Source organism: Panthera pardus, unplaced genomic scaffold (genome assembly GCF_024362965.1).
Source record: "Panthera pardus isolate Hobbes unplaced genomic scaffold, ASM2436296v1 HiC_scaffold_17, whole genome shotgun sequence".
In the NCBI taxonomy this organism is placed as follows: Eukaryota; Metazoa; Chordata; class Mammalia; order Carnivora; family Felidae; genus Panthera; species Panthera pardus.
Window position 1 is genome coordinate 140,639,708 of NW_026526732.1, and position 12,568 is coordinate 140,652,275.

At 50.8% G+C, this 12,568-nt stretch overlaps 1 protein-coding gene across 2 annotated transcripts; it reads left to right on the forward strand.

Moving 5' to 3' along the window:
- The first annotated feature begins 26 nt into the window (after nt 1–26).
- Nucleotides 27–10,445, forward strand: LOC109271594 (trem-like transcript 4 protein). Of its 2 annotated transcripts, none has more exons than XM_019457075.2 (6): nt 27–752; nt 946–1,278; nt 2,872–2,947; nt 4,241–4,359; nt 6,312–6,409; nt 7,292–10,445. In XM_019457075.2, exons 1-6 carry the CDS (start codon nt 692–694, stop codon nt 7,538–7,540), a joined length of 936 nt encoding a protein of 311 aa, XP_019312620.2. In that variant the 5' UTR covers nt 27–691; the 3' UTR covers nt 7,541–10,445. The 2 variants fall into 2 exon arrangements, with proteins under 2 accessions (XP_019312620.2, XP_019312619.2); XM_019457074.2 differs by having other exon boundaries at nt 42–752; nt 6,312–6,418.
- The last annotated feature ends 2,123 nt before the right edge of the window (nt 10,446–12,568 follow it).

Below are 12,568 nucleotides of genomic sequence, written 5' to 3' on the forward strand. Positions count from 1 at the left end.
TGGGGTGGGGAGACTCCCCTCCAGCCTCCCTGATCCTCTTCCCCCACCCCCCCTGCCAGTTATGCTCCCCCGCTTCATTCTTTCCCACCCTTGCCAGAATATTCCCTGATTCCCTGCACCTCTTCCTGGAAATGACTCTCCCTCTCTCTTCTCCTCTGCCCCTCCAGTCCCCACACAACCCCCCCAGCTCCCAGGCAGGCCTGGAGAAGAAGGCTCAGACCACTGGGCACCTCCAAAGTGTCCCCTAACTGGGTCACTCCCCGTCAGCCACTGCTTTACCGGGTGGGGAGGAGGTAGCTGAGGGCTGGGAGGAAGTGGTCAGCTAGAGGAGAGAAAGAAAGGAGAAATAGGTTCTGCTTTCACCAGAGTTTCTTCCTGGGCTTCCACAGCTTTCTACATCCCAACCCCAGTGCGACAAGGAGGAAGAGGCTGAGCACGAGACAGCCACAGCAGTAGCCGCAGAGTCCCCTGGAGCCTCAGTCCAGTCTCGGGGTTGACGCCTTTCAGGGCTCACATGTAGCACCTGCAGCGGGAAGGTCCCCTCCTCCCAGGCCTCCTACTGCCCCGTTGGAGCACGCTTCTTCCCCCGGACCAGCGAGGGTGGCTGTGCTGAATCCCCACCCCTGTCCCCCAGCCAGAAGCTCCCTGTCCTCGGGACTTCCTCTCCCACCCCGGCTCAAGAAGAGGGCCCATGGCCGGGGGGGGCACACACCTGCTGCTATCTGTCCTTCTGATGCTCCTGGCATCACCAGGTGATGAGGACTGAGGGAGGGAACAGGGCAAGAGGAGGGGCAGGTGGCCGGGTGAGGCAGGCCAGAAGGGGACAGGGGCAGGGTGGGGCTGTGGCCTGAGGCTGCCTCTGGGGCCCTTTCTGCGGAGGAAGGCACCTATCTCCTGGCCCCGCAGTGGCAGATGAACTGCTCCCTGACCCGAGTTTCTTTTCAGGCTCCTGGGAACAGAAGTCACTGTTGCTGCGCAAACTGGAAGGGGAGACGGTCTCCGTGAAGTGCCTGTACCCGCCCTGGACAGGTTCAAACATGATGAGAGTCTTGTGCAGGGACATTTCAGCAGATACTTGTATCGTGTTAGCCTCCAACACCAGGCTCCCGAGAGTGTCCGGGGAACCTCGAAACTCTATTCAGGATTATTCCAGTTTAGGCTACTTCATCGTCACCATGACTGAGCTCAGGGTGAAGGACTCCGGATTTTATTCATGTGGACTCTACAAATCCTCAGAGATCTCTGTTCTCAGAAAATTCCATCTGGTGGTATCTCGGGGTGAGTTCTTGCCCTTCTTCGTGTGGTCCTCAGCCTTCCTAAACCACAGGTGTTAGAGCTAGAGAAGACTCTAAAAGCATTTTCTTCTTGGCTCTCACAGCCGAAAACCAGTGCCCTTTGCCCAAGGTCACCGTGAATTAAAGGCAGAACCAGCAGAACTCAGACCTGCTGGCTCACTTTGTTCTTCCTTTCCCATCACATGTGTCTCTGAACAGTTTTGTTGCTACTAACAAGACTCGTCCGTTGATTTCTAATGACTGTAAGGCTCCCTCAAGTTTGACGAGACTGGCTGGTGACTGGGCCGCTCCTGGGCATCCCCACCCCTGACCCTAACCCCTAACCTTCTCTCAAAGGGTTGTGCTTGAGTCCCAGGAAGCCAGTTGGGTTAACAAATGGCAGACAGGCAGGAGGCAGCCAGTCAGTGAGGCAGACGTGGGGCTTAAAGGGTGAGGTTGGGAGGTGCAGCGGCCGAGGGCTCAGAAGACATGGGTCCTCACCCTGGACCTGCCCCTTATAGTCGAGAGACCATAAGCCTCAGATGGGGAGCTTGGCAGTGCTCCCCATCTGAGGCCCCAGGTGTATTTCTTGAAAACCTCCGAGTGGTTGGGGCACCTGGGTGGCTCATTCGGTTGAGCGTCCGACTTCGGCTCAGGTCATGATCTCACGGTTTGTGGGTTCGAGCCCCGCGTCGGGCTCTGTGCTGTCGGCTCGGAGCCTGGAGCCTGCTTCAATTCTGTGTCTCCCTCTCTCTCTGCCCCTTCCCCGCTCATGATCTGTCTCTCTCTGTCTCTCAAAAATGAATAAACGTTTAAAAAAATTAAAAAAAAACAACCTCCAAGTGGCAAACCTGCCCCCCACCCACCGAGTTTCTCTGTGATGGTTGGAGCCTGAATGGCATCTTCCCAGACCCCTGCCCTCCTTCCAAGCCTGCTCAGCCATTCCGTGAGCTGGGCACCCAGAGGACGCAGGTCAGCTGCTTGGCCGGTCACCATCTAAGCCGTGGCTCACCGCCCTCCCCCATGTAGGGCAGGGGCTGTGCTCTAGAAGGGGAATCAGAAACCTTGAGACCCACTCCTGTGCTGGAGGAGCCCACAGCGCCCTCCCACCCCAGGAAGGCAGATACATAGGTAAAGGGTTAGGAGGGTGGGTGGTGGGCGGCATAATGGAAGCATGTTGGGTGGCGGCCCAGTGGAAGGGAGAGACCAGGTTGGTGGAGAAAGCAGTGGTGTGGATTCTCCTGGAGGACTCCCCAGAGGAGGTGATACCGCCTGGGCCTTACTGAAGGAGCAGGACCCCCAGACAAAAGTGGGGGCAGGTGGGAGGGATGCATTATGGGTGGAAAGTACATGATATGTTCAAAGAACACAGAAAAGACTGTGGAATATAGCCAAGTGATGGTTTAGTCCTAATCTAAAGCCACTTGCACGGTGGCACTTCACTGTGAGGGAAACCCAACATCACTCAGAGTAACACCCCCACTTGGCCCAGGGCCCTGTGTGGGCCCATCCTCCCCAGGGCCACGGGCTAGAAGTGGGGAGCCCGCAATGCGGAGCAAACACATGGGAGTGCTCCTCTCGTGGTCGTGTCTTTCAGCTACAACCACACCCTCCACCACGAGCACCAGGAGCACTACAGCCTGGACCTCCGCCGCCAGCTCTGTCACCGACAGGTACTGTCACCTGCCTCCCGGTCCTCTCCGTCCTCCACTTCCTCCCCCCCTGCCATGGCCAACTGTGCCAAATGCCTCCAGCTACCACAGACGCCTGGCTCTCAGGGGGGCAGAATGCTTCCGGTCACTTGCCTCAGGCCTCTTGGAGCCTCAGTTTTGTCATCTGCAAAATGGGGCCAGTGGACATTCTCACCTTACAGCAGGGTTGCTTACCTTGGGCAAGGCTGACATTTGTTGCAAGGGGTGTCCCGGGCGGCAGCGTCCCTGGCCTCTGCCCATGGGACAGCAACAGCACAAACCTCCCTGAGACCACCCAGGTGTGGCAACCAAACCAAAATGTCTCCGGACACTGCCAAGTTTGCCTCGGGGCAGAACCACCGTCTTACGGAGTTGCTGTGAGGATTAAGTGGGATTGTGTCTGGCCCAGCGCCAGGCATGTGCCCAGAGCTTCTTCCTTGGCCTCTCCCCTCTTCCAGCCACAGGCGTCCGGGGGAAGGGGGCACTCTGTCGTTACTACAACCCACGGCCTGATTTCTTCTCTACCCCTGCCTGATGGGTTCTAGGCCCCGACCCCCCGGGACTGACCTGATAGCCACTCTTATTCCAGACTCCATCCTCCCTGCCGTCTCTCCACCCACCATCACTGCGATGGGAACCTGGGGCTCTCACAAACCATGGTTCCTTGCTTCAAGGCAATATGTCCAGAAACCAGGTGGAGATGGTCATGGAGCTGAGAGGTGTTCCTAAAGTGGCTGCCTCCGGGGCTTAGGGCTTCGACGCTTGCCGCCCTGGGGAGCCTGCTGTGGTGTGAGAAAGCCTGTCTTTGTGTTCTGCCTTCGACTTAAGACAGGCCCTATCCAGATGTGTTTATCATGTGGCAGAACTGTGGGTCACAGGAAACCAGTGTTCTCTGAGAGCTGGGCGCCTCTCACAGGCAGGCTGAGGTGACAGAGCCGGGACCAAGAATAGTTTAGGGGAGCAGGTTGGAGGGGTGAGTGCAGACCCTGCAACAGGGGCCCGGGGGCAAGTCAGGGGACAGCAGCCAGAAAAAGGAAAAGGAGCAAAGACAGCAGGCATTGGTACCATTCCCCTTTCACAGAGGAGGAAACATAGCCCAGACGTGGCTAGACGTGCATGGCTTACGGGGCAGAGGCCTTGACCATGGGACTGCCTCCTGGCCAGCTCAGCGGGAGGGGCTGTCATGATCACCACACGCGTGGGGAGAGGGATGGCTTCCCCGCAGAAGTTTGGCTCCCACTTTCCTCACCCTGCTGGCTGTTCCTTATTCCCAAGCTCCGAAAGCAATTGGCATCTCATCATTCCCACCTCGACGGTGGCCGTCCTGCTGCTGCTGGTGCTCATGGTCCTCATGATCCTGTACTTCAAGAAAGCCCGAGGAAGTGCCAGGAAAGGTAAAGCCCAGAGCTGGTTCAGAGCAGACCACTGAGGGCGTGGCCATGATGTCCTCGTGCCCACGAGCCGTGAGGACCAGGCTTATTGTGCCCATTCTACCACCAAGGAAATTGAGGCCCGCAAGACAAGGTGGCCAGGATCCCCTGGGTGCTCTTGCTTTGCAGAACAGCAGGCAGGATCATTCTCTTCAGAGGCTCAAGGTCAGCTTCCTCTAAGCCTAATTTGCCTAAAATTGGGCATTCTGCTATCATTTTGGGATCGTATAATTTGCCATATTTTTATAGGTAAGGATTTACTTTTTTTATTTTTTAAAAAAGCTCTATTTCTGTTGAGAGAGGGAAAGTGCAAGCAGGGGAAGGGGCAGAGACAGAGAGGGAGACAGAGAGAATCTGCACTGACAGTGTGCAGCCTGACACAGCCTGACACAAACCGTGAGATTAAGACTTGAGCCAAAGTCAAGGGTTGAATGTTTGACTGACTGAGCCACCTATCGTTAAAGATTTTTAAGCAAATTTATCTAAAAACCTTTCTGGTCAACGGTATTGGTTTTTAATTGTCACTATTGTTTGTATTTATGTTTTCTTAATTTTCTTAATGTTTTATTTATTTTTGAGAGAGAGAGAAGGGGGAGGGGCAGAGAGAGAGGGAGACACAGAATCCGAAGCAGGATCCAGGCTCTGAGCTGCCAGCACAGAGCCCGATTCAGGGCTCGAATCCGCGAGCCAGGAGATATGACCTGAGCCGAAGTCGGATGCTTAACCGACTGAGACACCCAGGCGCCCCTGGTTGCCACAGTTGTTTTTAAATTTTGTCTCCCTAAAAGCACAAGAAGGACTTTTTAATCTTCTGAGTTGTAAGTTTTTAGCATTAACATTTGCACAAGGCTTATCAGTTTAGTGCCTTTCAATGATTCCTGCCTTAGTTTTTGTTGTTTGGTTTGTTTAGCATGTATGTGCTGTGTATTTATTAACCATATAATCCAGTGTTGTGTCTGTTGACAAGATTGAAATGTGGAAGCAAGTCAGGGTTATGCTGGGCCGTATTGATTTTAATTTTTCAAGCTATAAAAATCCTAACGTAGTAATGGATTGTAAAATTTAAAAAAAGTTTTTTTATGTTTGTTTTATTTTTGACAGAGAGAGAGAGACAGAGGGGGGCAGGGGCAGAGAGAGAGGGAAACACAGGATCCGAAGCAGGTTCCAGGCTCTGAGCTGTCAGCACAGAGCCCGACACGGGGCTCAAACTCACAGACTGTGAGATCATGACCTGAGCTGAAGTCGGACGCTTAACCGACTGAGCCACCCAGGTGCCCGGGATTGTAAAATTTTCTATCCGTACTTTTCAAACTGTGCAAAGCCAATTTAGTGGGTCGCAATACTATTTCCATAAAACAAAATAAAAAGGTAAAATGTCACAGTGGTTTGTACACTCTGGAAGGACAAATATTTTTTCATTGGACTTTTAGGGGTGTGGGGGGGCGGCGCACGTATATGTAGGAGTGTGAGTGTGTGAGTGTGTGTATTTGTATGTGCCGGAATAAGATAAAATGTTTCTCATTGTGGCTCCTGGTCCAAAAATTTGAAAGACGTTATAGATAACTTCCCCAGCAAATAGATTATACTTAAATTGATGTTTCAGTTTGGAACTTTCAGTGACTTGAGTTGATTAAGCTTACCAGTTTTATGCAAATGAGCCACAGGCTGCCAGCTTGATTTGCTCCTTATCACTAACCTCTGCTCTCTGGACACTCCTCTGCACTGGCCAAGGCCTGTGACCCTACTGTGACCTCCCTGCAATGTCCTGGGCAGGGTGGGATTTCTGGGCCGGGGCCCCAGCCCCTCCCCTGCCAGGGTCCCCTCTGCCCAGAGGGGGCCTCCATCACCTCTGCCTTCACAGGAGACTGGAGCCTAGGGAGCGGTCCCTGCCCCAAACTGGACTCTTTTCTTCACAGGTGAGGACAAACTCCACGTCTATGACAACATTTCAGTCCAGAGGGAAAAGACCACTGAACACCGGAAAGACTCCTCATCAGGGCAGAGGCGATCTCAGGTTTCCTGGGTATCTGTGTTGTCAGTGTTTACTGTCTTTTTTAGCTCCCCAGCTTGTGTTTACTTGTAGTTTCTGTTCAGTCTGGACCTGGAATCACGTGTGACTCCTCATGTTGCCTCATCTGCACGTACCCATTGCCCCATATTTCCCAATTCAAACCTCTTCAAGAGAGAGAAGTTGACTGCTTCAGCTTTTGACCTTCACCCCCACAGGAGACAGCTATTAATGGGGGTCCATCCCATGGGTCCAGAGCCAGCCTATGGCGTGGCTTCCATCAGTCCAGTTGGCTAGGGGGAAGAGGGCCTCACGGCACAAGCTTGGCTCCCTAAGTGCTCTCTTTTCGGGAGCTGAGGGCCGAGCTGTTGCCCTTGGGTAGGTGTGTCTTGTCTAAAGATCTGAGACTCTTAAAACCACAGAATCGCAGGATTGGGAGGATCTAAAGCCATCTGGTTCAACCCTCTGTAATGCTGGAATCAACTCTACAAATGGCACCCCTACCAAGTGCTGTTCTAGCTCAGCACTACTCAAACTTGAGTGTGCATAAAAGTCACCTGGAAAACGTGTTCAAACAGAATTTCTTGGGCCCCTCCCCCAGAGACCGATTTAATAGATCTTGGGTGGAACCTGAGATTTTAACAAGCTGCCAGGCAATGCCGGTCCATGGATCATACCCAACGTAGCCTTCCTTAGCCTATTCTTAAACATCGTCAGTGATGGCAACTCTGCTGGCTTCAGCTATTCCCAGAGGCTCTGCAAGGTCCATACTCTGTCCCACACCTTATCCCTGTCTCTGTTCTCTACCCAGCTCTGGGCAGCCTGGGGGCCACTGACCATTCCCAGCTATGATCTGTACAATGAACATCTATCTTCTTTGATTCCCAGGGCTCCAATCAACAGATGGGCTCTGACGAGGACTGTGGGGCCATTTGCTATGCTTCACTTACCCACCTGAACAACTTTGACCTTGAGGACTCCATCTATGTCAACACCCACCCCAACCTGAGGCCCACGCCTGACCCCCTTCTGACTGTGGAATATGCCAGCATCTCTGGAAGCAGACCCCAGCCCTCCAACTTGACTGCCCTGGAGGGGGAAACTCAGGAGCTGAAGGCAGACTTCACTGGGCAGTGAGCACTTAACAAGTACCTGTGAGGCGTGGGGTTGCCCTACCAGTGATACGGGGATTTTGGTGGGACAAAGATGGTCCCAAACCAGCAAAAGGTCATCCCTTCCTACAAAGGAGGTGAGGAAGGGGGAGGAGAAGAAAGTCCTTATCACTCCAGAGGAGAGAAGCTTTGAGTCTAAAGGCTGTGCTGGACAGGCTCTGGGGCCCATAGAAGGGGTTTCTAGACACCTGCCTGCTCCCTTCCCCAGGGTCTAGGAGGAAGGCTATTAGAGCAAAGTCCAATTAGATAGGGTCTGGATCCCAGTGCCTCCGAGTGACCCAATGTTCTCCCCGCTCTGTGACCCTCACTTCCTTCCTGACCAGGGGCTGTGAAACCCTGACACACTGTGCAAGTTCCTCTTTGGTGACTCTCCTCATGAAACCCCCCCCATCCACCCCCAACTACCTCTCAGGGCTGCTAAGCCAGGCTGGAAAGTTCTTTTCCTCCACCAGAGCTCCTTCCTGACCTCCTGATTTTGATTCTCACAAATGACCCTGCCAGTATGTGGGCAGTGTCCTCCACTCAAGAGTCCCTCCTAACACTTGGCCTTGCTGGGCAGGGGTGGGAGGCATGGGAGCTTCCTTCCCTATAGTGGCCCCCGCAGCCACTGTAGGGAACTGACCTGGGCTCCCTCCCCTTCCATGGAAACCATCAACTACCTTGCTAGCTTCATCTCCAACAGAGCAGGCTGAGGGCCACCTCCTGCTTTGCCCAAGTACACTTCCACAGGGCTCTTACGGAGACATGGGCCCTCTTTTATTCTGCACCTCCAAGGAGTGACTCTGGATCGTGGGAATTCTAAGCCATGGGGACAGAGGGTGCTGTCCTACCATGTCATGGGAAAGATTGCTTGAATTGCCGATTCATTACTTCTTAAGGGTGACATTTAAAGATCATCAAATCCAACTGCCAGTGGGAGGCCAGATCCCTTCTGCAAAATTCCAGTGAGTCATACAGTGTCTGTCCCAGTCTCTTGGAGGACAGGGGATTCACTGCTTATTGGTCAGTGTGAATGGTTTTGTCAGACAGGAACTTGTTTGCCATCAGTCACAGTGAGACATCAGCTTTGCTTCCAGGATGGGACCTGAGGGTGTGGCTGCTTCAGGGCCAGGAAGGGAGAGGGGTTGGAGAGGAAAAGGGTGGGTGGTCTGAGGTCTGGCAGGCTGGGGTGTGATGATGAGGTCTTCTTCAGGGAGGAAGGCAAAGTAATTCCTTGTCACTTGTGACATCCCAGGTTCCCAGTGTTAAGGATGTGGTTCTGTCCCGAGTCTGTGGCTGTTGGGGACATCTAGGAACAACCCCGAGTTGAAAGAGGTGGAGAACAGGATGCTCTGAGCATCACCTTGGCTCCTCAGGTCTCTTCCCTGCCCCTCCAGTGCTCCAGATTTGACTACCAGAGGCTGGGCACCTGCTGTATCCTGACCTCTCACCCTACCCGGCCTTGCTCTGAGAGGGCCATCAGCACTGACCTATGGCCTCATTAGACCTCTGGTCCTCTGTTGTGCTAGGCTCCTGACAGTGCCTCTTGGTCTATATTTTAGTCTACATACCCACTGGGGGAGCCCATCTTCACCATGGTCTTCTCAACTCGGGTTTCCTGGCTATAACACCACGAGCCATCCCAGGGGTCAGGTTCCTCCCGCCACTGTCCAAAACCAAAGGATTTACTCAGACTAGAACCCCTGGAGTTATAGGCATTACACATTATTTATAGGGGCCTGCTGACCTCCAGCCACTGCTCAGGGGCGGTGATTAAGTCTAGTAAGCCAACAGTTATGGAGTGTTTCTTATAGCCACATTCCTCTACATACCTTAATGGCTTAAACAACCTCATAAGGTAAGTGCTTTCCCTTCATTTTAAAGATGGGGAAATTGAGACGCAGACAGTTTAGTAATTTCCCAAAGTCTTATAGCTAATAAATGGTGGATCCTAGACCTGAAATTTTAGCCACAGTGCTTTTGGGTCCCTGTTCCCATTGCATGTACGCATGCGTGCACATGCACAGGGGGTAGACGTATGACAAAATAGTAACACCAAGCAATCATGGCAAGAGCTGAAGAATGCTAACGGTGCTAGGAGAGGATGGGAAGTGTGACCTTTTCTGATAGAACTCCAGGAGCCAAGAGGGGATGGTAGGGCTGTGGCTGATGTAGCTGGGGAGTTTGAGGAGAGGGATTCTTGATTAACCAGTGTCCCCAGATAAAAAGGCCTGGGTCCCTCCTGCCCACAGTGCCCCAGGGAGGGGACCACCCCTTCTGCCACCCAAGGCTCAGGCCCCACAGGAGAGAGATGCTCTTCGACCTTTGGGACACCAGCAGGCTTTAGGCACCATCCTCAGAGGGCCTGCCACCCACTGCCAGTTGGACCCTCCCTTCACCTTGCCCCCCACTATGCTCTTTATGCACGCCCCACAGTATGTCAACGTTTTGTTCATCGACTTGTCTGTTTTCTGTTTTGGTCAGTGTTTCAAGCCACTAAGGTTTGGGATAGTTTGTTACCAATAAACAATAAATAATCAAACTGAAGAACCAAGACAAAGTTGAAGAACAAATGGAAAAGGAGATGGTCTTACCTGACCGGAAACCAAGACTTAGTGTGATGTTCTCACAACCACAGTGTGATCCTAGACTAGAAAATCGACCAGGGCAACAGAATTGGGGGGTGAGAAGTGGGAACCTGATTTTCTGCCAGAGCAGGCATATGAAACAGGGGCAGAGGAGAGGAATATGCCATGGTCCAGGAGCAACCATCTATCCATATGGGGAAAATAGAAAATTAGATTCCCGCCTATGTCTTACAGAAGAATGAATTCCAGGTGGGTTACAAATCTCCATGTCAATAGCTGAGCAATAAAATGTTTAGACAAAAATGTAAGCGTTTTCATGACTTCAGGGTACAGGAATATTTCTTGAGCAAGATATCAAAAGTGCAAACCATAAAGGGGAAATGTGGTGTTTGACTATATTAAAATGAAAAACTCGAGTACAAAAAGAAGACACCAGAAATAAAGTGGGAGGAGAAGCCGCCGACAGGGAAATGGAATTTGCAATGCATATAACTGATAAAAGATTAGCATCCAGGATTTATAAATCAGTAAAAGGACACACCGTTTTTAGTGGACAAATTATAGGTGAGAAGAAAATCACACCCAAGAAAATGAAAAACATAAGTAATGGTTAACCTCATGAGCAATCAAATAAATTCAAATCTCAACTAAAAACATTTCTACCCAGTATATTGGTTGGGGACTTCAAATATGTCTGTAATGCTTCATATGTAGATACAGAAATATAGGAACAGATATAGGTATAGATTTAGATATAGATATAGATACAGATATAGACATAGATATATAGATACATACCTCATATTTTTTAATTCTGAGAGTTCATGATAATAATCACAGTCAAAAATCTAGTTCTGTGAATGAATTTAGGCACCCCAAATGGCATTTTCTCTGTAACAATAAAACCACCAGGCAGGTGCTGTTATCAGGTTCCTATTACATCAGGAGGTTATGCAACATACAACAACAGAAAAAAATGTAAGCATGGCAGGATATGTAAATTTTGGTGCTAAGTAAGTCTACTGTAAATTTTTTTTGATGTTTATTTTTGAGTGAGAGAGACAGAGTGTGAGCGGGGGGAGGGGCAGACACAGAATCAGAAGCAGGCTCCAGGCTCTGAGCTGTCAGCACAGAGCCCCACGTGGGGCTCGAACTCACGAACTGCGAGATCACGACCTGAGCTGAAGTGGGATGCTTAACTGAGCCACCCAGGTGCCCCAGTGAAATAAGTTCTTAATGTAAATTCTAAATCCCAGCACAGCTTCCCAAAGGTCAGAAACTTGGCTGGCCTTCTTTTTCTTTACCACTACTATCTCTTCTGCCTGAGCTTCTTTCTCCCTGGAATCTTTACAGATTTCTCAAAACAAGCCCCTTCTCCCACCCACTGCGGCGGTCATGCATGTAACAAATCCACAAGCTAGATTTGGTGAGGGTCCTTTCAAGGAGCTTCATTCAAGGAACCCCAGGCTAACACCAACAAAAAGTCATCACAACAATCTGAAGCTTTTCTCTGTCCTTCAAGGAAATGCACGAGTCCTTACCTTGCTGTCAATGGCTGGCAGCTACAGGCTGGCTCACCCCCAAACCCTCAGCCAATCTCTCCTCAACTAAGTTTTCCTGGCCCTCCCCCTGGTGGTCATTAGTGTCTTCACTGAAGGAGTATGTCTCCTCAGCCAAAGACTCAGAAGTCGAGAAGCCGAGCCTGAGTCGGAGGAAAGAATGGATCCTCCAAATCTCTCTGGTCCCTGCTGTTTTAGGTCTTGTCTTCCAGGCTGAGATAGTTGAGTTTGTGGGGAGGGTCTGGCGATGTGGGGTGGAAGGGTGACTAATGGGTTCTGCTACATGACTTGGAACGCAGAAGGAGTGGATCGCAACCCGAAGCTTCCTGCAGCTATAGAAGTGTTGAGATTCACCTCCCAATGCACCACAAAACATTAGCGTTTTAAGAGACATTAATAAGTGTCATGTGAAAATAACCCATGCTAGGAACACATTTTCTTCAAACATTTTAACGTAAGGAAAAGGAAGTTGTGCTTATCACAATTTGCAAAAGTTGGCTCTTAGAAACTCTTTTAATATCCATTAATGGGAGGTTGATTAAGAAGTTATGATACATTCATACCAAGGAATATTATGTAGACATCCGTTGATATGGAGAGATATTCCAGATAGATTAAGTGAAAATGCCACAAAATAATATGTCTAGCATGAACTCCTTTGTGTTTGTGTCTCTGTATGACCATAGCAAAAAGGCTAGATGAACAAACACTAAAATATCAGTAGAAATTATCTCCAGGGAGTGGTATTAGAGTGGAGGAAAATTCCACTCAGTAAGATTAGGTGGACTGGCTCTGGAGCCAGACTGCTCGGATCTAAACCTAACTTCCACCTGTATGAGCTGTGTGGCCTCAGGAAAGTTATTTAAC

Excerpts from the sequence above, each read along its gene's own strand:
- LOC109271594 (XM_019457074.2), top strand. The coding sequence starts at position 692 with ATGGCCGGGGGGGGCACACACCTGCTGCTATCTGTCCTTCTGATGCTC. Across the intron at positions 753-945 it reads GATGCTCCTGGCATCACCAG|GCTCCTGGGAACAGAAGTCA; the intron begins GTGATGAGGACT and ends GTTTCTTTTCAG. Across the intron at positions 4,360-6,311 it reads CCGAGGAAGTGCCAGGAAAG|GTGAGGACAAACTCCACGTC; the intron begins GTAAAGCCCAGA and ends TTTTCTTCACAG.